We start from the raw sequence: 24,350 nt of genomic DNA, 5'->3' as shown, positions 1-24,350 counted from the left end.
TGTGGATTCTTTCTCTGTTTCCTTCTCATTTTTCAATCCCTGTATGTGTTTTTTTTTAACTGCGTATAACTCATTTTTCTTTCTCCTATTTATGCCAGCACTATTTTTTTTATGCCTCATCATTCTTCCCAGCTTCTCTCTGTAACTTTTGCATCACGTTCTAACTCAGCGCGATGCAACAAAGCATCTCTTGCATTTTAAGGAAGCCATGCATAATTAAGTGTTCCTGAGAATTTTAATTAGCTTGTTCAGGTGTGCTTGATTTAGGGTTTGAGCTGAACTTTGCAGGAAGGTAGATCTCCAGGAATAGGATATGATATGTTATGTTCTTCATTCAAAAACAGTAGACGGAGTGTAACAGAACTGAACTGAGTGTCTCAACTCGCTTTTAAAAGTAGGTGATTTAAAGGGTATTAATGTAAAGACGCCTGAAACTTTTCCAAGAGGGTGTTATGAATAAACCATATATATATATGCGGGTGCGAGGGCCCTTTCATCGCTGCTTGCAGCTTTAATTGTGTGGTTGTTTCTGAAGAGCGCGAGCCCTCGCGCATCACGCTGTGTGAAATACAGACTGGACAGAACGTCAAAACATCCCACTGCTGTATGGCTATGCTATGTAAACTATGTTTCTTAGCTGGATAAAGCAAACCAGTGTCTCGCTAGTAAAGTTTTGATGGATGAGGATTGCAATCAAGATAATGATGATTGTGGTGATATACAGGAATCGTACAGTAAGCACACCTCAGTCTGTTATATTGACGCACAAACAAACCGTGTATGTGAACTTTCTCAACATTGCATTTATGCAAAGACACATTTCAGTACATTCACATTCTTTCCACACACATTCAGGATAATGTTTTGATTTGCCATGTGTACGTTGCTGTGTTGAGTAATTCTGAATGGATCCATGTTCTGTAGTAGGAGTATGCAGTTGTTTTTTGGCATCTCCATGTGGTTCTGTTCAGTATCGCAACTTGTCAATGTAAACAAGCTCTTTTGCTGTTGCACTGTACACATACTCTACACTGTGATTTCTGAAATGTTTGTTTTCTGTAATGTTTTTTTCATAGGTGCTTTGGTATGCATACATTTATGAATTATATGGACTACTTGTATCATTTGGTGTCCTTTTTGAGTCTCCAAGTTAACTTTTTTGGAAGGAGACTAATTTACATTGAAAAGAGCTTGAAGAAAATAGTTTTGTGAGAATTACCCGTCAATTTCATTGTTTACTTTGCTGGATATAGTAAATGATGACAAAATGAATGTGTTAAACAAGATAAATGGTGTATGCTTAATTTTACAAAAAGTGTGCAATCAAATGCGATTAAACATTTTAATCTATTGACATTACATATAATGTCATGTGTTAATTAAAATGTTATGTGTTAATTAATCAGATGGCTAATTCAGTGTAGGTGCTTTTGACCGTTATAATTAAACTACTGTTCAAAAGTTTGGCTTCAGTATGATCAGCAGTTTGGGGTCAACACCAAATCAGCATAGAATGATTTTTGTAGGATCATGTGACACTGGAGTAATGATGCTGAAAATTCAGCATAATTGCCATAATATTTCACAGATTTTTTTTTTTGATTTTTTTTTTTTAACAATATTACTGTTTTTACTGTTTTTTTTCAATGCTGTTTTGGGGAGCATTATAAACTTTCCGACCTTGGAAACTTTTGAAAGTTTTATTTATTTATTTATTTTTTTATTATATTGGTCACTCAGAGTACCACTTAAAATTCTTCCTGGACCACCAGTTTGACATCTGCTGATCTTTTCTACTAAGGATGCTACAAGGCTTTTGTCACTGACCCCTGTTTTTCCTCTTTTTTACATTCTTTCTCTTCCTGCCACCTGCTTCTGCACCCTGATCCATATTTCATCAGATGCATTATTGTATTGTGATAAGGGATTCATGAGAGCATAAATCCAATAAAGCTGCATGAACTGGTCCTCTTAGCATTTTACTGTCACTGTATAAATTCGCACTGTTAACAAAGAGTGAGATTCGGAGAACGTGCGTTTTGATTTCTCTTTGGCCCCAATCTGTGTGTGTGTTTGCTGTGAAAAGAAAGAGAAAAAAATGGCTTTGGGAGGATTTGGGGAAGTAAAGCCATATTAGTTTGATCTTAATTTTTTATGTGTTTTTTTTCTTTCAAATAGACACAGATTGCTGAGTTGTGTTCAGTTTGTGGTCCAGGTGGGGTGTTGGTTCTCTGGTGTTTTTAAAGGGAACCTATTATGCCCCCTTTTACAAGATGTAAAATAAGTCTCTGATGTCCCCAGAGTGTGTATGTGAAGTTTTAACATGTTAAAATTGCCACTTTTTGGGGGTGAGCAAAAACGCGCCGTTTCAGTGTGTGCCCTTTAAATGCAAATGAGCTGCTGCGCTCGGCCTAAGAGGGCGGAGCTTCAAGAGCTCGTTCTCCGGTGTCAGGAGTCAGTCAGGACGCACTATAATGTCAGAAACTGCGAATAGATGTTGCATGGAGATAGAACAGGTATAGTTTAGTTTAATTACGGTTATAACTTATATTGTCTTCTTCTTGTTTTTATCCACTATATTGGTACAAGCCAGTTTACCGAAGAGTTTTATAACGTTTATTGTACTTCACACAAAATATGAAGCGTCTGTTTTCACTCTAGAAAATCACTGTAAGAGCTTAATAAAACTTAAAATAAATATTTTCCATAAACTCTCTCTCGACCCTATGCCTTTTCGGGTTGTGCCTAATAAACTGGTAAACTTTATATCCGTAAATCAACTCCGATGAACTGTAATAAAGTGCCCTCACCTTCATTACTGCCGTATCCAGTATCACTCTGGAGGCTGTAAGCTGGATCACGAACAGTTTGTACTATACTTGAGTAACAAATTTTTAGCACAAACTGTTTTGTATTGTCCCTTTATATTGACAGTGAAATAATTCACACAGACATAAACGAATTTTGGTAGAGTTGAGGGAGCATTTTCTTCGAAAACCAAATTAATCCACCTCGTCTTCAGCGGCTCAGATTTAGGGAGTAAATGGAGAGAACTATGTGGATTAATCCATCCAGCTACAGAATACCTAAAATGCTTGGGACGCCAGTGCAGCAATGGCGGACTGTACAACTCGCTGTGAACTCGCTCAGGGCGGTTCTATGTTAAAACGGCAGTGTCTGTCAACATTCATGGGTGGGGCCTGTGTCTAATGTGACGTCACACTGTCAGGGATCTGGAAACGGCTTGTTCTGAGACACTGCTTATGATTTATGGGGATTAAAAAAAAGGAGTGGTTGGATTTTTATCATTGTAGGGTGGTTGTGTACACACACTGCCAACACACATTTATTTGCATAATAGGTCCCCTTTAATAATGAGGAGAGATAACAGCCAGTCTGAGAAGGTCGGCTTCTTTACTGCAGGAGTTACATTGTTGCTGAGCAAGATGCCAATTAAAGCTTTCTAGCCAAAGTGAGATTTGCCACACCAAAAAAAAAAAGAAAAAAAAAAAAAGAAAAGAAAAGCTTCAAACTGGTCCTTGAATCAAATGTAAAAACAATAAGACTGAAATGAAATAAAAAAGGAAGTTTTGTGGCTTTCAGTCTGTTTGTTTACTTTGAGGACATATAAATATGAGGTACATTGAAGTATATCCAATCAAACTTCAATCAAAAGAAAAATGTGATCCAAACCAATTCATGGGGTCTTCAACATTAAGCTAGTTAGCATCATGTTTCTTGATGTCTGTTACAACCTCCTCTTAGGTTACAGAGTAAATACAAGCCAGGCTTGTTTAAATGCTGTGATGTTTGAAATGATTTGTGTTTATTATAAAGCTTGAATTTTCCTTAGCAATGTTTCAGAGCTGTGGAGTTCTTCATCAGGGACAAGTACGAGAGGAAGAAGTACTACGATAAAAATGCTGTCAATGGAGCCATTGTGAGTACAAACATGCACTCATCCACTGTGGCTATCAAGCATTATTGTGTTTGTGTGTGTGTGCGTGCGTGCTGCACTGCAATGTTTTTTTTCCAGGTTCATGACCACATTATTTATAAATCCTCAGCAAAGTTATGTCACCTTTAAACTGGTTTGTACTAGGTCTGTGGCAATACAATCAATCATATATTAAAATATTGTGTTTTCTCCACAATATTGCATTGATTAGTTTATGTGTGAATTCATATCTCTTCTTTCAGTTTAAGGAATGAATAAGCAGTTAATATAAATAGTGGCAGTTCTCTGAGGCGATGGACTGGACTGAAGTGAAGCAATCTGTGCGACAAATATTGTATTGTAAATATTGTATTGATCTTGCAGATTTGTTTGCTCTCATGCGTTTAGCAAAGTTGCGATTTTGATATTGTGATGCACTGCAGCATATTGAATCGTAACGTTGTATAGTGAGCCAGCAATACCCAGCTCTAGTGTTTACCCGAAGTTTACCGTCCATTTTATGTGTGTAAGGCCTGCTTTGGTGGCCAGTTGTTCTGATCAATGAAGCCTCAAATTCACATTACACAGCCTGGTGGGCTGCAGCTGTGCTTTACGTGCTGGAAATTGACTGACAGGAGCTAGCAGCCAATTAAAGCACTCTCACTCATGTTAAATTACAGTCTGTGACTTCCTCTCTGTTCTTAGTTTGTGTTGACCAAATCTTTAAGAACGCCACAAAGAATAGTAATTGACCATCCTTAGCGTGCCGTGCAGGTCTTAGCCTCATGATAATGCTTGAGGAGCTTAAGCAATCTAAACAAACAGCCTCCTTTTGGCCTTTTCTGATTGCTTTGGATCAGGAGAGACTGAAACATGGTTGCCGCGTGAAAGGTTTTCGATCAAACACTGCAAGGCTGCCCTGTCCAATTACAGTTCTCTTTCTACCTAAGCCTACCCAAGAAGAGCTCTACTTCTCTCTGACAGGCCTGTTTGAGCCGGCCAATTAAAGCTCCTGCCTGCAGAAACAGACAGCCAATCAGATTTCAGCAGAGGTCAATGCGAAGGTGGTCAGCTGCTGATTGAGGAGATAAAAAACAGACATGTATACAAGCAGCATCAGTCTGTGTCAGAGAAAGGATGGGGAAAAAAAAGAAAAACAGTTAAATGAATTTAAATGCAATACTAAAATGAAAAATAGTGGCGTATTGTGTATCGTTGGAGCACTGCCTGAAGAAAGACTGTGAATTCTAGGTCGTTCTTATTCACTCACTCTGCCAACGGCTTTTATATGCAAATAAATTATTAAAAACAACTTGTTATCAGTTTAAGGCATTTTGCTTAGTGTGAGGAGAGGGTCTGGATGAGAGAGAGAGCGTGAAGAAGTGAAAAGAATGAGACGGTGAGTGAGAACAGTATAGTGAAGTGAGGGACTGTTACTTGAGATGAATGCAGAAGCAGAAAATGATTTATGACTGACTTCTTTGCTCTTTGTGTGTTTAAAATGTATTAATGTTTAACAACTGGTTTTGGTCAGTGTTGTTATTAACTAAAATTATTAAAAATTCTTTTTGTTAATTGAAATATAGCTGAAATAAAATATAATATAAATATTAGATAAAAAGCCTTCAAACATTTCTATTTTTTTTTTTTGTAGTTTAAGTTGAAGTACTGCAATTGCAAAAACTGCGAAGTAGAAATAAAAAAAAAATAATAAAAATGACAAAAGCAAGAAAATTATAAAAACTTAAATTAAAATGAAAATATAAAAATAAAAGCTAATTCAAAATATTAAATACTAAATAAGTAAACCTAAAATAACACTGATTTTGCTTCAGGAGCCTAATTTTTTTTTACAGTGTACATCACGTGGTAAACGGTACAAAATATTTTACTGTATAAAAGTAAACTGCAGAAACTCAAACATTGACATTTATTATTATAAGGAACAGTACAACCTCAACAATATGCAAATTTATTCATTTGAAACATCATATTTTTCTTTTCCATGCATAATTTACACATGGTTTTTTGAGGACGAGGGAATGTCAGTGAACTTCTTTCTTACCATCTACCTCATTTGTTCAGGTTTAACCAAATGACAAATTTTGCTCTGAAATACCGTCATCTGATTGGATGCTTAGCTTTTGATGTCAACAACAAAGATAAAAAAGTTTTATGTTTTTGTCTTTTATGTGATTCATTTTATTTGTATTTAATATAGTATTTATTTATCCTTCTTCCATTACCTTATTGTAACAGACATTTTTCTGCATCCCGAGCCACCGTTTTAAACTAAATACATAAATGAATTGTAGCCCTGCTGTTAGCATTTGTAGATTGTGTACAAACAATGTGTACGTTGTCTTTATTATTTAATGACCTCCTTTTATGCATCTTTGTTTGTCCTTGCTAATGCAGAAGATCCTTATTTTAATTCCCCCCTAAAAATGTTGACGTAGGAATGCAGTTATCCCATTGAAAACTGTCTATTGAAAGAGTCCTGTAGTGGAGAACGGCTTACACAATAGTGTACTAATTCAGTTTACCTCATCAGAATCCTGGTTTAAAAGTTGCGGCTTTGACAAGAGGGTGTAACTGAAGCCATTCCGAATTGTGTATGTTATTTACCTGTCACTATTTAATCCACCTAGACTGGAAGGTAAACGTTTGAGCAACACTATTTAACAAAACTTAAGTTTCTGTATTTATTTACTCACCTTTATTTCATTCCAAACCCAGGGTGTGGTGCTGGGTTTGATTACAACTTGCCCCAGTGATGTCTTTTAACTCTCATCATGTGATGCCAACTCTAAGCCTGAGATAGAGGCATCTGATGAGCAGCTGGGCCAAAAAAAAAAAAGAGAAAAGAAATCAATAGTTGCCTGCTTCCAGCCCAGGCGGAGAGAAATGCAATATTGCAGCCTTTCCTTGCTTCAATTACTAAAACAAGCTCAAGAGAGTCTAACAGACCATCCCTCTCTTTCCTTCTCCTTGTCTTCCTGTCTCGTGGCAGTAATGAAAGTTCTGTGTGTTCTTCTGTGGCAGTAGATGGGGAATAAATGTGTCTTATTGAAAGCCTTATCGCCAGTCAGCGTGCTGAAGTCATGTTCCCTCCCTGCTGATTCGCACCATTTAAATGATTGTGTGTGTGAAGCCAACAGCGAAGCGGAACCTCAGAAAATAAATGTCCCAGGATATTAAGCGTCCTGCACTTCCTTGTTTTGTTTTGATGTTTTCAAAACATGTTTTTTTTTTGCATGCTTTTTTCATTATTTTGATCAAAGTGTTTCCGAACCATGGAAAATGCGCAAAATGAAGATTCTCAGTGGGCCGTTTTTAATATCAAGAACAGAATATATAAAAGACGACGGGAATATGAACATCACAGGCTCTGCTATGGTAAATGTAACTTGATTTTTTTTTTTTTTTTGGAAAACTGTCAGTTTCTCTACACCACAGAACTGTCTGTGTGAGTGTGAATGTGTGAATGAGATATCGGAGCGTAACTAATAATAGCTTCAGCCTTCCGCATCCAGCGATTGGACAATTCTCATGCTTCTCCACTGTCTCTTTTCTCATTGCAGTCATCTAAGCCTCATTCAGCCCCAAGTGACCTGGCCTGCTTGGCCATTTGCACTGCATTATGGGGCATTTAGCTGTTCGCTCCTTCTATTACTCCTCAGCTAGAAAGCCGGAGACCTTTTGGACCTCAGACTGATGCTGTTACTACTTTGAGAGGATGGGGAGTCTTCACGCCTTCGGCTGCATTAAGTTGGAGATCGGTTCTCCCTTCACACTCCAGGCTGATTGCTGTCTCTGCTTATTGACCGCCTCTCTTCATCTCCTCCTGCTTCTCGTTCTGGACTTATTTCCCCAGACGGGCACGCTGGTATTAAAGGGATTGGGGGGAAAGAGGAGGAGTATTGTGTGGTATTATTTAATGGCTCTCTAATGAATATGTGCCCATGCTGCTGTGGAGCATAGTGGTGATGCTAACCCAATAAAAGCAGATTATGAGGGGGATCCATCAGCAGGTAATGAACCGGTCTGGACTGTTCTGTGCTAACTTGAGCTGTAATGGACCTACTTGTTCAGCTTGGGCTCTGTGGACGCTTGCTGCTGACAGCACTACTTCCATACTGGGACAAAGGGAAAGTCATCCATCGTCTTGTCCCTTCCACTTCCTGAAAACTCCCTTGCCACCGTCACTTGCTTCAAAGGAATATTCCAGGTTTATTACAAGTTAAGCTCAACTGACAACATTTGTGGCAATACCATAAAAATAAAAAATGAGGTTACTGTGAAGCACCTACAGTGGGGCCAGTTTTAGATGCTGTTATGGCAGAAATGTGAAGCTTGCATTAATTTTTGTATTAAAATGTATTATTTCAGATGTAAAGTAGTTTAAATCATCACTTTTATAATCATTCTCAAGTTTATGGTTTAACGTTGTCATGGCAAGCCATAAAATTGGATGTAATGTCTAGTAAACAATTTTAACACCAAGATCATGTTGACACATTGTTTAAATCATGTGGATATACTTTTAAAAACTGACTAACATTTACAGAGTGGCTTCCATTCTTCACTTCCATTGCAAGTGCCTCACTGTAACCCAGTTTTTTTTTTTTTAGGACAAGTCCAAATTAATTTTTGTAATCAACATTATGCCACAAATGCTGCCTGTTGAGCTTAACTTGCATTAAACCCTGTATGTTCCTTTAACTCGTGCTGCATTAAAATGATTGCATTCCAAATTATATTGTTGAAAACAAGCCATACTTGACACAAAAATTGGTACACAAATACCATTTCTGCTATATGTTTGAATTGTGCATCCATAAAACCTAAAAGTGATTTAATAACATTTTACAGACCTAATGAAATCAAAATTGGAGTTTTGTGGGCTTTAGTCTCGGTATGTTAGCTTTGAAACCATCTGGATGCTACTAACAATTATTTTTTTCCCTGTCGATTAATCTATTATATTTTCTTTCTCTTTAGTAGATCTCCATTACCCCCACCCCCAGTAAATCTATCAATTATTTTCTGATTAGGTGATTAATCCTATGGATAACTTGCCAATAAATAAAAAACATATCTTCTGGCATTCATTTTCAGTGTTTTCTCATAAAAATACTTACTTTACAAAAACATTTCCAATGTAAAAAAAAAATAATAATAAAATGCCAAGGTTAAGGAAGGACAAGTCAAAATTAATTTTTGTAACCAACATTATGCCTGATATGCTGTTGGTTGAGTTTAACTTTGAACTGGTTTATTTGTTCAACTTGCTCACCCATGCTGTGTTTTACTCTATTCCTGCATATTAGTGATGTCCAGTTCGCACACGAATCGTTATTTTGAACCGGTTCTTTTAAGTTAACTGGATTAACCAAACTGAGCTAAACCATCTGAAACTGTTCGCGGTTTGAGTCAGAACAGATCTGCAGGCTACTCAGTCAAAACTCACTTTTGGGCGTGCTTGCAAGTCACTCCGACTCAAACTGAGCCAAATATCCAGGAGTATATGATCCTATGATGCACTTCATTTAGTACACTGAACCAAGAACAGTCTTTCGGACCTATCCCACTTGCTGAGAACTGTTGGCCGAGGGGTTTCATAATGGGAGCAAAATATATGTTTCTGATGTCTTTTGCTATGATGTCTTAAACGTATTGGAAATATAACAGTGATCCGATGGTAGTAGTTCTTCTGGAGTCAACAGCCGTTCCCAAGACTTGGTTTATGGTTACAACAGTTCTCGAGTCACCGGTACACTGAACTGAGGAAACAGTCTACGAAGAACTGATGAGCTTCTCATATGAGTACGTATAAACCGAGCAGTTGACTAGAATGAGGGGGAGAAATAGAAGGTTTTCTTTTTTAATGGTTTCTAAAGCTTCATGTAAAAGGGTGAGGTAAGACTAGTTTATTCACTTTATGTACTTTAGACATGTAAAACATCCACGTTTCACATCATTGTTGGGTGCTTTAATTATTGTGTGACATCATTGCATGATTACGGAAACAAATCAGTGATTCGGTTTTTTGAACCTGTACATTGAAGCGAAGAACCAGTTTGCGGAAAGAATCAGACTTCCTACCACTACTCTCTTTCACTTCACCTTCTTCCTTTTTTCTCCCTCTGTCTAATAGGGATTGTGCAGTCACTTAGTTGATGTAGAAATGGAGTAAGAACCTTGACCCTGACCCAACCATGCCCCGCCTCCTCCCCGTCTCTCTTTTTCCCCCAAGAAAAAGAGGCTTTGTGGGACTCTGTTAAGGGGCAGGGCCTTTTATCTGCCCCCGAGACAATGAAAACAACTACCCTAAACAAACTACCCTGAGCGCTTGAAAGAGCACAGTCAAACAAAAGTGTGTCTCAAGAGATTGACTGGTATCATTCGATGCTTGGTAGATATTATAACAGGTGATCTTGAATTACCGGAAAAGCACTTTTTGGGGCTTTGTATTAAGAAAACATGAATACAAGGGTGATTGACTTCACATTATTGGTGAAAGAGGTTTTTAATTTTTGGCAGGTATCTAAAACCTGTATATATACATATTTGTTGATGAGTCTACGTAACGTACACGTGCAAGTTCATAATCAGAGGGATTAATGTTCATGTTGAGAGCACATATAGAGTTTTGTTTCTCAACCAATACAGACTTTTGGTATTCCACACAACATTATTCATAAGAAGTTTGTGCATAATTAGAGAGAAACTGTATTTTCAGCCTTCAGTATTCAGACTTCAGGAATACACACCTGTTATTGCAATCGATATAACGCTAAAGATGAGTCAGACAAGTCTTATTTATGAGTCAAAAGGCATCACTTGCTAGCTTGCAGTTCTTACTCACCTTGTTGAACATCAGCTGCTATGCCTTTTTTATTATTTTTGCTTTGATATATAAACAGCGTCAATATGAGATTTTAAATGCGTTTCATATCCCTGTTCAAATTGCTCTGGCAGTTATTTTCAAAATAAAATAGAAATATGTATAGTCATGGAGTTCTATAATACAAGCAGTAATTGAACCACTTTGGGTATTGTTTTGTCATATCACAAATGATGCCCATCTACCCCGGACAACACAATTCTTAATGAAACTGAAATAGAAATCCATATTATTGAACTTGGCTGAGCTTTTGATATATACGTATATGTAAACGTATATGAGCAGGCTGTTCAAACATCATGGTCTGATTGATGCAGTTATTTGCACTGGTTACAATTGTGAGTTAATTCTATTGATTTGAGGCAGTCTTGGCCATGCAGATTGACAGACTGACTGCAGATTCGGCAGATGGTCTCATTTCTTACATTTATGGAGTCTTCTGGAACATCTGGAAAAGTCTGGGCTATTTTTACCCACCAAATGTGTCCTTGATGATCGATGTAACTGCTGATAGTGCAACTAGATTAAGATACGTGCTTCCTCTTTCTGATTTGTATATTTGTGCAATCTGTTAAAGTGCAAAAGTTTTGTCTTGTTTTCCAGTTAAAATATCTAAACATCCTTAAAATAAGATAAATTCACTTGAGAAATAAAACTGCATAAGTTATTTTCAAAAATATATCTTAAACTAAGTTCTTATCCCTTTGGCAAATAGTTTTTTTTTTTTTGCTTTTTAAGCATAAATCTTATTGAGGTTTTCATGAGAAAATGATGCCAATGGGGAAACAAAAACTTAATTGTCAAGATATGTTCTCTGAAAACAAGTCTTAATATCTTAAGCAATTTTGCTTTACGAGTGACTTTGTTGCTTTAACGATGTTTAAATATTTTTACTTGACAGAAATGCTACTGAATAGTTATGTTTTGGCAGTGTTAAAGTGTGTGTGTGTGAGTGTATCAGTATATAAATTTTGCTTTTCCCAGTCTCCCACAGGCTGAATAATTATTCACTGTATAGTGATTGCTGCAGCCTATTAATTCTGATTTTTCTCCTTCCGCTCTTTTTATTCCACATCCCTTCTTTATCACTCTCTCTCATTCTCTTTCAATTGCTCTCTTTTACCCTCTCGTGCTCTTTCTTTCTCCTCTGCTCCTGCAGAAGTCCTCTGATGCTGCTTTGCCCTCAGTATCGTCTCCTCCTTCGCAAGCGGCTGAGAAAAGCAAACTGGAGGTACTGTAGCAATGTGCTTCTTCTCTGTCCTGTGCGGATCACTGATCTTGGTGCTGTGCTTGTGCTGTGCATTCTGGCTGCATCCCAATTCGCATGCTTTCCATCCTAAATAGTTTGCAAGTTTAGAATTGTTGCATTCCAAATGATATTATGTTGAAAATATGCCAAACATGCCCTCATTTTGTACTGTTTCTGCTACATTTTTAAAATATACTTCCATAAAACCTAAAAACAAAGTTTTGTGGTCTTTAGTCCCTGTCTTTTAGCTTTGAAGCCACCTATATTCACTAACTTGACACATTTAGCTTTTACCTGGAAGAAAACAAACTAAAAATATTGATGTTGCACTAAGACGCTATTGGTTATTAAAAAAGGATGACCTCTTTCAAAACTGTCTTGCTATATACTCTGAATGCACTTTCACATCACCAACAAAGTAGTATGCGAATTGGGACATCCCTTTTTGTGCTGTTAATCAATCATTCAGTCAATATTCTATGATATGTTACACAATCTCCATGTCCATGCGATTGAAGCTTGGTTTATGCTGGTTAGTGCTAAACTAGCACATCTTAGCTGGTCAAGTTGGACAATCAGCATGTTTGGTTAAGATAGTTTAGTGGGGGCAACAGCATAGAAACACCAAAACATGTTGGTGGCCATTATTATTATTATTATTATTATTATTATTATTATTATTATTATAATAAATACAGTCAAACCAAAAATTATTCACACATGTTTGATATTTTTGATATATTATTACTAGTGGGTGCAGGACACTATAGTTCATTTATGTAAGTGAGGATAGCAAAATAAAGTAAACTGTGACACATTATACCCAAAAATTCTTCATACAGTGGACTACCAGTAAAATTGATAAAAAATTTGGAACCAAAAATTATTCAGACACTTTGACCTGACCATGTTTTGTTTAAGTGTTATCTGACATAATTAAGATGATTTTTTTTCTGACACAGTTTAACTCTGAGATCTTTTCATATTTTATTACCATTTTTTTAAACTATAGTGAATAAACTGTATTATTGAATGAAATGTTCAAGGTGTCTGAATAAATTTTGGTTTGACTGTATATTATATATAAACTACAACAACAATTGTAATAAAATAATTATTATTGTCATTATTGTATAAGTAATAATAAGTAATATGATAATATCTAAGAACAAATAATAAAATCAAATATGCTGTTTAATTTCTTGTAGCCACAATTCCCAATACATAATCTATTTGTAAAATGGAGCGTGTAAAGCGGATGTAATTGCAACAACCAGAACCGTCTGACTATTGACAGTTTTAGCAACAGATTATATAACAGCCTGTAAGAACATTCATTTAAACCAAACAAAGGTGAAGGAGAAAGAACCTATAGAAATCACACTGACAGGTTCACATCCATTGTTAAAAACTGCTGTGGTTGTATTTGAGTGTGTGTGGAGTCAGATGCCTCTATGCTCTGCTGTGGAAAGGGATCGATAGTGCAGCTCTGGCAGCATGCAGAGGGGAAATAGAATAATCAATGTGCCCATAAAGAGCTCCAAACGGCCAATCCGCACCTCTCCTCTAGGCCTGTTCTTCATTTGTTCCGTCTGCTGGTAATCATAGTGCCAGTCAGACACAGCACCACGACTGCAGAAAACCCACTCTGATCCCTCACTCCCACACCTGAACCAGCCTCTCGCTCAGCGTTTTTGCAGCAGCAATTGATTTGCGCTGAGAAAAGGAGGGCTGATAGCTCGATATCAAGGCCAAACCTATATGATGCATTTCTTTGGCTTTGCCATAGTGTTGGAAGTTTTAAACAGCGCACTTTAATCTCAAACTTAAAAAAAACAAAACAAAACAAAAAAAAGTAATGTTAAAAGGATAGTTCACCCAAAAATGAGTTGTTCCAAACATGTATGAATTAATTTCTTTCTTCTGCTGAACACAAATGAAGATATTTTCCATAGTATGGGAAAAAATACTATGGAAGTCAATGCGGCCCAAGAACTGTTTGGTTACCGACATTCTTCAAAATATCTTCCTGGGGGCGAGTAAATGACAGAATGTTCATTTCTGGGTGAACTATCCCTTTAATTTTGTTTGTGAACATGTTTAAAACTATGATAATATAAAGAAAGTCAAGTAAGTAAACAAATCATTTAAATATTAAATGTTAAAATTATTTATATAAATTTTCCGAAATTATGACTGTCCTCAGTTGTGGAATCATTTCCATCTTGGCAAGCAATTTAGCTAGTAGTTAGTGCACTTGGTTTCCAAGGACAAAACGCTGTCAGTGAAAAGGATAAAACATGATCCTTGAAAAAAATCAAGGTTGTGAAATTATATTTAATGTATTTAAGATGAATATAATGCTAACTTTGATATTAGCCTTAGCAAGACAAAATATGATATTCTCCCATTCAATTTCAAATGTTTTAAAATGTAATTTCTGCCACTGTCATTTCTGAGGCTGTGTCAATAATTGAAATTAAGTCTCAGGACTAAAAAATGTTCGTCCAATCATTGCATTCCGTCTGAATACAATAAAAGGGTGTCCTACCTGCTTGATATAGCCGTTTCTATCCCAGCCAGGGATATTAGTCGGAATACTCTGGGTTTGGGCCAAATTCCGAGCTCGAAGCCCTCCCTTTGGACAGCACACAAAATATACATACTCTTTACTCTGATTATATATGCAGATTAATTGTGAACTTGTTAATTACTCATAAGGTTTTGGTCACATGGCCCACACTAAATTAGCTGCTACTTCAGAGCAGGGTCTAACCCAGCACAATAGGAACTACCAGTGACATAAGTGTATGCTGATTGGCCGAACACACACAAAATACCAGCACCCCCCATTTTTAAAAAAGCAATGTACACACACAGATTATAGGCTATATATTTGCTCCATAAACTGACTCTACGGACATGGAAAGCAGTGATAGATGGACCCTCTCAACACTAAGGAGTAAATCCAACACAACTTTGGACCAAGCAAAACATGATTATGTACTTCCTCTCAGCTAGCGACACTGGGCATCAGCCACATGGGAAACGGAAATACTTTTTACTGTCTTCTTTCTTTGTATAACAGTTCTATCTAATAATGTATTAGACAGGACTGTTAAACATATCATAAGCTAATGAAGAATATGAGTGCTGTGTGCTCAGGCTCTGGCGTTCTCAGCGCCGTCAAAATAAAAGTCACAACAACAAGTGCGGTTTACATCACTTCAGAGTTCCTACTGGCGGTGTGAATGCAACAAGGAAAACAACCCTATGGGGAGCTATTAGTTCTCGGGGAACTACCCTGGTGGCTACTTCCTAGAATTAAGTTCCTAGAACTACCCTGTGCGAAAGCCCCTATTATTAACCAAAATAATCGTGATTGTGATTTTTGTCATAATCAAGCAGCCCTAGTCATTTCTACCACAAAAATGTTATCAAAAACAATGCATAATTGAGATGTGGTGAAAATTACACTGTGAAGGTCATCTTTATGACAAAATGATCTGTGATGTGCCCATAGAAAACCTAAGAATGTGATAAGAAACCTTGATATATTGCATGTGTGTGTGCCATATTTAAGCTGTTAAAGTACAGGCCTCAAGGCAAAACTGTAAGCCTTGTGCCCTGAAGTCACCTCAGGCTTGTAGCTGACTCAACGTTTTTTCCATGTTCAATTTCTTGTGTGTATGCGTGATGTGTTTGTGTGTCTGTGTCCCGTCTCTGAGTACAGTTTATCCTGACACATTATATTTTCTGTTCCTCATTCTGACACAGAAGGAGAGAGAGAAGAAAAAGGAGGAGAAGAAGAGGGAAAAGGACACAGATAAAGGGAACAAGCCAGCAGTTTTTGAGAAGGTAATCAGCCTCATTACTGACCAAATAGACTGGAGCCAGTACCTTTTTAATGAGAGCTGTGTTTTTGAATCATTTTAAGACGTTCTGTTTGAAAAGCAGGTACTTGAGACCATCCTGGGCTTCTTAAATATGATCCCAGTGGGGAAAGGTTTTACAAATATGAATGATTTGACTTTTGAATTTGAATTTGATGTTTTTCTTGATTTCCAATGCTCGCATTTTTGGCAAATCTGAGTTTTTGAGAATCGCACATGAGTAGGACAGTGTTCAGTGACCATAAGGAAGATCACAGTCCCGACTCTCTTGTGAGATCAAACACTCTGGGCACTGGAGTTTAATTTGTCTTGCATATTCATATGCGTCTTTGCAGGAAATTAGTTCACTGGAATCTCTGGGTTCATTTTAGTTAAAACCTCATGTGGGGGATTGTGGATTTAAGGTGGTGAGTATGTGAAATAGCAGAGAAACTTAATGCGAATAAAGTGATGCAGACCATGATGTTTCTGGGGGATTCAGTGCTTATTTATTCAAATTTCAAATTCAATTTACATGTTGTCTTTGTGGCTAGAATGGGGTTGAGTTGACAAAAGCGTGTTAAATTGTTACACTGATACTAAATAGATCCCAGGGCTTTTGTAGGAAATGTCAGAGAGGAAAAAAAAAAAAAAAGTTAACATTTACTAAATTTGACCTTTTTACCATTTGACTCTGCTTTGTAAAGACTGGTTGGAAATCATGAGATGGATCACAAAAATTTAATTCAGCATATAATTTTGTGGTGAAGTAAATAAAAAATATGTATTTTTATCAAAAATGCAGTAAAACAGTAATATTGTGGAATATTAGTACAATTTAAAATAACCTTTTTATTTTAATATAATTTAAAGTTTAATTTATTTCTGTGATAGCAAAGCTGAATTATTCCATCATTACTCCAGTCTTCAGTGTCACATGATCCTTCAGAAATCATTTTAATATGCTGATTTGGTGCTAAAGAAACGTTGCTTATTATTATCAATGTTAAAAACCAATCTGCTGCTTAATATTTTGTGGAAACGGTGATATAAAGTTCAAAAATTAATTTTCATAATTTAATGTGTCCTTGCTTTATTAATTTCTTAAACAAAAAAATCTTATTCACCTCCAAACTTTTGAACAGTATTGTGTGGTTGGATGAATGGATGGATGGATGGATAGACAGATAGATAGATAGATAGATGATAGATGATAGATAGATAGATAGATAGATAGATAGATCAAAAAGTGTATTAAATTGCTACCATATGTACACTTTTGGCATTCAGATACAAAGTTTGCATTTTTCAAGCTGTAGTCTTTCGTATATTTATATGATGACTTCGTTGAACATGTATTGAACGCATTTGACCATACGGAAACAACCACACTGCGGTTCATTTTACAGAAAAACTTCCTGAGTGTCTGATCTCTAGTGCTTTGAGTGGTATCGAGCGAGTTTCTTCCGCGCCTGTGGACACGTAGAGTAACAGATATTGCAGGCTTGACTTCATCTCTCTGTACTGCAGAGATGTTGAGCAAACAAGCAAACAATTCTTAGATGTGCTGAAATAGCCACAGCAGCAATAATTTAAATTTTGTGTCTAGTCGACACCACACATTCACAACTCTGCAGCATACACACAAAAAAAGAGAGAACAGGCATCTTACATTTGTACTTGTGTAACGATCCTCTCAGTCCAGGCACCTTTTTTCCCTTTGGGCTACACTTCATAACCACTCGCAGTCACACACACACCTTCCCCTCCCCTGAAGCGCAGCTTGGGGTCATCTGGGATTATAACGCAGAAAACAAACGCAGAGAAAAAAAGGCATAAGAAAATGGCAGTCGTGTGTGTGGGGGGGGGGTGGCTTTTGGGAATGTGTATTATTGTCATCTAGCTGTCAGAGAGCACAATGGTGGTATTTGATTGACAGGCAGGAGTGCGAGACTGGGTGGCCCTGAGTGAGAGTGGAGAAAGAGTCAGGGAGAGGGCAGAGTGCTGTGCTTTCTCTTCAGTAGTGTCTCTCGCGCTCTGTTATTCTCTTACTCTCTCTCTCTGTATGGCTCCTTATCCTTCATGCTCTGCTGTACTGCACAAGTGGCTCTCAACTTGCTTCAGGATTTTACATTGAACATACAGTGGTGACCCACTAGCGTGTAAAATAGGAATATGCAAAACTAAATGATAGGTGGTCTGAATGACTTGTTAACTGTTGCCTTTGGGGGCTTTCTACCTGGGCACGTTTGCTGCGGTCCGAGCGTGATTGTTCCCGGTGCCCCCCCACAGCGTTGGTTTACATCTACATTAATTCGGATACATTTGAAAATGGCGTTTTCATTTCATAAAGCTCCCTGTCCACACTAGTATTTTCAAACATTTTCCAAAAGTTGCTCATCCACACTAAAATGTCTGAACATACGTAAATCACCTTACTGCGCATACATAAAACTTAAAAGCTCATGAGATGATACCGAGAGCAGACGTAATAAATTTCTCACGGTATTTTTCTGGCACAATCACTTTATTAGCAAAATATCCCAGTATTCACTGTTGCGTCCAGGTCGCACTCATAATCGTATGGTCTTAAACGCAATAAAAAAATAAAGTAAATTTTCATCTTTGTTGAAATGTAATTTGAAGATTCTACAAAGAAACATTTATCTTTAGCAATACCTTCAATGTGAATAGCAGGCACAACAATGCCGGTGTAACCATAGATATTATGGGTACAATATGCGTCACATGACTAAACATGCGTCATCGTTTTCTTATACCCCCGTCTTCACAGTCCACACTACAACGCAAAAACATCATTTTTACCTTTATCCACTTGGGAGAGCGTTTTCATAAAGCTCTGTCTTTATTGACAAAAACGCTGTCTCAGTGTGGATGGAAGGTCAAAAATGGAGAGAAAGATGCGTTTTCAAATGAAAATGTTAGTGTGTGTTCAATCGCGCCCTGGTGCATTTGCGCTCATCTTACATCATCACAAACGTGCATGCCGTAAGCAGGTCAATATATTGTGTTTTTTATTAATTTGGTGCTATTATTAGCAACAGAATGAATGACACTTGGGTTTACTATATGTGCGTGGTGTGAGAAAAATGAAGAAAAATCTTTAAGGTTAATCATATAATCTAGCATTTTCTTATGTTCATTGATTAATATTTCATTTAATTCTAAATCTATATCTAAAAGATATCTTGGTTAACCTTTGTTCTGAAGATGTTCTGAATGTAATCAATTTTTTCTGATAACTGCTGGATAGTTTTTTTATTGTACTTTTGGTTAAGTACATTATATATTTGAGTGCCACATCTACAGTGTTTAAAATAGTATGTCACTTTAGCGGTTATCTGCATAAAAGTTTCTTTGAATCGAAGTACAGTACCCAAATGTTCTGTCACTACTGTCTGGCAATATGATACAAAAAAAAAAAGGTCTCAAAACCATCAGAGCTATCTATTTTTACAGATGGCACCAAAAGGGCACGTGGACCCTATGCACTCTTAGAAGGAACTTTCCATTGCTTATCTGATCAGAGAGGATTATAAGAAGTGTGCAAAGTTTCCTGTATAGTTAGACTCTTTCTGACTCTTACTTACTCTTACCTCTCTCTCGCAATCTCGCTCATTGCAAGAGGGCCCTTGTTCAAATTTATTTCTTCTTAGGCAAGAATATTTTACTCTGATAAATTAGAAGAGGTTTTTAACTGTTATGTTCTATGCTTATTATTAAAAGAAGAATTCGAATTGTTCCAAATTCTTTTACTTATTTATTGCTATTAAGGAATAAAATTAATCTTTATCCTCATTCCTTCATCTGACTGGATCTCACCCTTATGAAGGCAGCTTTCTGCTGCTTCCAAATGGACAATTTTGAGGAGGCGGCGGATTACGAGCCATTCATTTGGCACACTGATTGCACTCACGATTACACTGCAAGCTCACTCTCGCTCCTATCCAAGGTAAATCATCAGCACTGTCATCCCTTACATGTGTTTTGTTGAACAAATGACATTGTCATCGACTAAAATGCATGTGCAGTTTACTTCCTGAACAAGTGCTCAAAGAGTTCGTGTTGCTCTCACATTCACATAGAGCTGCACGATTCTGGATAAATTGAGAATCACAATTTTTTTTTTTTTTTTGTCTGTTTCAAACAGAGATCACCTTTCTCCCACGATTCTGAACAGAGAACTAAAATAACATGTACTTTACTAACGGTTCTGACAAAATGTTAATTGCTTCAGTCTATTTAAAATGTTTAATTAATCTGAATGAACTATTTGTAAAAAAAAAAAAAAAAAAAAATCAGTTTAAATGAATGATTCAATGACTCACTTATTTCATTACTAATGAATCAGCATTTTTTGAACGAATCTCAATGAATAATTCAACAACAAATAAATTTTTTAACAGTCAGTTGTCACCACCTAGTAGTGTAAACAATGTAATTAATACAATCATTATTTGAAGCACCATGTTACTTTCAAAAGTTTATTTGCTCTATTATAATCGCTTCCATAGACATCAGTGTTTATATCCGAACTATAAACTTTTATCCCAGTACTTGTGATATGAATATTTGTAACACAGAAATAACGATACTGTGATGTTGAAAAGACTGAAGCGGTTTCATACCTGTACATGACAACTGCAGTCTCTGGATCAGCGGCAGTGCCGACGCAGATTTAAATGTTCCGATGTGATTTTGACACGGGCGATTTAGGAATTTAAGAATTTATTGTGTGGGTGTTTGAATCGATATCGCAATCTTTTGATGGTTAATCGTGCAGCTCTACATTCACGCCACATCGCGCCACAGTTCCACTGTAACTGAACTCAGACCACCTCCTGCAGCTAGTCTCAGGTTCGGTACACCGGTGCGCATCCGGTTCGCATGACAGCTTTCAATTGACTAATTATTCATGCGAACTATGCCCCATTTCAAACTAAACTGCCAGTGTGAAAGCACCCTTAAGAAAAGGCTGTGTAATCATGCTGATTTCAGGTTTATAATTCAGTTTTTTTTTTAGGGGCCAATGGTATTGAACAGAAAGCATGGTGTCTCAAGATGTATTTTTAACACAGTTTAATATAGTGTTGTCTCTGTACCAAAATTCCAGTAGTCGGTACCAATACCATTAAAAATTTTACAGTTCTTCGTACCAATTTCGGTACCACAGCAAAATCTGTTGGAGCTACTTTACTATTTTATATAGCCTATTTTAAAAACATATTAAATATGATGGTAATCATACATATAAATATTTGGAGCGTGTGCGTATGTTTGTGTGTGTGTAGGCTATATATACCTCAATGAAATAAATTTTGAAATATAAAAAATAAATGCTCATACATCCATTTTGTAACAGACGTGCGTTTTTATTTTAGCTATTCCGTCAGTGAAACGACACACTACAGCCTGTAAAACTATGAAATAAATATCAGTAAATAATGGTAACCTAAATAATAAAGTTAAATATTATTTAAAAAATAAAACATTTGTTTTTTATTTCCACACAAAGATGCGTCATATAGCCTACCGCTCTGCGCTTTCAGAGGGATGTGGGACACGAGCAGGAAAGAGACCATTTCTCTTTAATAATATCTTCATGTTATCTCCTGATGTTACAAGCAACTGACACTTGTTGTAAAAGGTCTGAAGAGCGAGTTTTATCCTCCGCAGGGGCAAGACATTCAGGCTATGTTTGATTTTGCGCTGCCAGAGAAAGCGAAAGTAAAAATCACCAGCGTGTGTGAAACGCGCTATACAAATAAACTTGACGCGCCTTATAAAGTCTAATAATAATTGACGTGCAAGCAAAAACGTTTCTGTCCTACGGTGTTTTTTCTACTTTACCACAGTAAAGAATGCAAATAGCCTATAATAGGCCTAATAGCGAACGAAAGGAAGAAATGTTTATAAATCCCTGCATGAGTGAAGATTTGGGAAAAGAAACAAAGATTCAATGTTCAGTGGAATAACTAATGGAATATCGTTAAATTCTCTGGGTGACCAGATTGCGATTCTCAAAACAGAATACAAAGCTTACATTTATGGACTCACGTACCTCTCTCATTCGGCATGAACCAAAATGTTTCCATGGCTGCGATGTCACATTTAATTGCTAACCTATTATTTCATTTGTAAACAAAGCTTTGTGCTTCACTCGTGTCATATTCAAGTAAATACTGCCACATCCCTATAAGTGGGTACCGAATATACCCAGATTCTCTGTACTACCGGTACTACAGAAATACGGGTATCGTCACATTTTCAAAATTTCAGTACCGACTTGGTACCGAAGTACCGGTACTTTTGACAACACTAGTTTAACAGTTTTAGGCCGTTTGGTGTGGTTGCAACTTTTCCAAGAGGGTTTTAGCGAAGTGTCTTATAGAGTGCAACAGTCAGGCTCCATAAGTAAAAATCCATTTTATTTACTCTGTAGATTAATTGATTTTACTGATAACTTATTGACCTTTGAAGACAGACGAACTGTAATGTATTAGGATTCAATTATGTCATTTGTAATGCTTCATTGGATTGTAGTACTTTCGATCTTGTACCTTTGTCTTTTTGTCTGATTTTCAAATACTTTTTTGCTTCAAATCAAAGTTTTTAATGTTGTGATTTACGTTGTAGCTGGTTGGCTTGGTTTCTGGCTTATAACTCTAACAATCCCTATGGGGAAAAATTAATGGAAAACCAAGGCCTCTAAAAAAATTGGGCAGATACGGTTGCACTCTTTAGATTTTGTGAATTGGCACCAACTGTAGTAATACATGATCAAGAAATGATTTAATATATTATTGGTCATAATCAAAGTGAACAATTCTTCCACCAATTAACATGGTTTATTACACTAACTGTAAGCTGTTTTAATGTTTGCCAAGCAACGTATTGCAACCGCACATTAATGTAGAATATGTTCACAGGTGTGTTTATCGCTAAGTTACTGTGTCTTTGAATGCGCCTGATCAAATCTGAATTTAGAGTCAGAAATATGAGTGTCATAATTGACCATTGTGTAAATGTAATGTAGAAGTAGAAGTATGTTTTCCCATCAGTCTAACACACACACACACACACTCACAAAACTGGGCAGTTCATTGTATGATTATTTGCCGTATTACAAAGTGACAGATAATTTGCACCAAAATACTGTAGAGTTTGGTTGGATGCATAGCCTTTGAAGTCAGCTAAAATGGATATGGCAAATGTTTTCTCTCTTTTTAAAATGTTGTTTATTTTGCTGTCCTAGTTGTGCACCATTATATGATTAGTTGCATTTTGTTATTTGCATGATTTAGAACCAATCTGCAACTTGTTTTTTGGCTCACAACCCACTAGTCCACTGTCCTACGTTCTTGCCATCTGTCTCAACTATGTGTGGTTGTATGTTGTTTGAAGTGTGGGTCACAGTGGAGAAGATTGAAAAATGCATTGGCCTTTTGAAAAGTCCAGCTGCAATCACTCTGCTTTCTGCTCCACTGAGTCAAGAATATTCACAGTCTTTGTAACTCCTGGAAGACGACTAAGCATTAAAAGAGACTGAGTTAGCACTGCAGGAGCACCTCCTGTTCTAGAGCAGTCTCACGACGTTCCCGGAGGGAGAGGGATGAGATGAAGGGAAAAGTGTGAAAGTTGAAGGAATGGAGGGAGAGATCCTGACAGGGTAGTTCAGCACCTTTGTGCCTTTGGGGCTGGTGCCTGTGGCTGTACGTGACAGCTCATGTGTGCACCTCCACACACACAAAACCAGTGTACTGATGTAGAACAAACTACATTCAGTTGTCTGTAGTGGATGTCCATCTGTCTGCTGTCAGACTGGATTGAGATGAACTTTATGACTTTGAAACCTAGGTACCAGAGGTTCATACTGTATCAATACTAAATCAGTACCATAGGCCTGAGTTTTACAAAGGGTTAGTAGGATGTCTGTGTTATTTATTTAATTGGCTTTTTAATATTTTTAATATCTTGTTTTTTTTTGTTGTTTTTTTTCCTCACATTTTTATTCTACTGCAAATACTTGTCAGAAATCATGAGATTAATCAATTATTTTATTTTGACAGTCGTAGTTTTTAATAGTAAAATGTACATTTTGTCATTGTACTAAAGTCAAAATAAGTTGCTAGCAAGTTAGTATAAGTTAACACTTAAGTTACTCTACTAAATAAATTTACTAAGTTAATAAATTTAATTTTGCAAACAACATGCTGTCTCTATAATATCATGTTTAACATTTTTCTCACAGTATAAATGGCTCTTTAAATGTGAAAACAATATAGATGCCTAATATAGAGGACAATTTTCTCAGGTTGAGAACCCAATAACCTGACCTGATAATACAACCTTCTACAATGA

At 36.7% G+C, this 24,350-nt stretch overlaps 1 protein-coding gene across 5 annotated transcripts in view; it reads left to right on the top strand.

Annotated features, from left to right (window-relative positions):
* smap1 (small ArfGAP 1) overlaps positions 1–24,350 on the top strand; it is a 119,710-nt gene that overhangs the window by 35,731 nt on the left and 59,629 nt on the right. Inside the window, exons 4-6 of one of the 5 annotated variants that reach the window (XM_051915932.1) lie at positions 3,865–3,940; positions 12,007–12,078; positions 15,877–15,954. In XM_051915932.1, coding sequence (XP_051771892.1) covers positions 3,865–3,940; positions 12,007–12,078; positions 15,877–15,954 — 226 coding nt within the window. Of the gene's footprint in view, positions 1–3,864; positions 3,941–12,006; positions 12,079–15,873; positions 15,955–24,350 lie in introns of all 5 variants that reach the window. The other 4 variants (XM_051915931.1, XM_051915935.1, XM_051915933.1 and 1 more) reach the window with 4 other exon arrangements.

The sequence above is a fragment of the Ctenopharyngodon idella genome, chromosome 13 (genome assembly GCF_019924925.1).
Source record: "Ctenopharyngodon idella isolate HZGC_01 chromosome 13, HZGC01, whole genome shotgun sequence".
Lineage (NCBI taxonomy): Eukaryota > Metazoa > Chordata > Actinopteri > Cypriniformes > Xenocyprididae > Ctenopharyngodon > Ctenopharyngodon idella.
The sequence above is the reverse complement of the archived record's forward strand: the minus strand, read 5'-3'. Positions and strand labels throughout refer to the sequence as shown.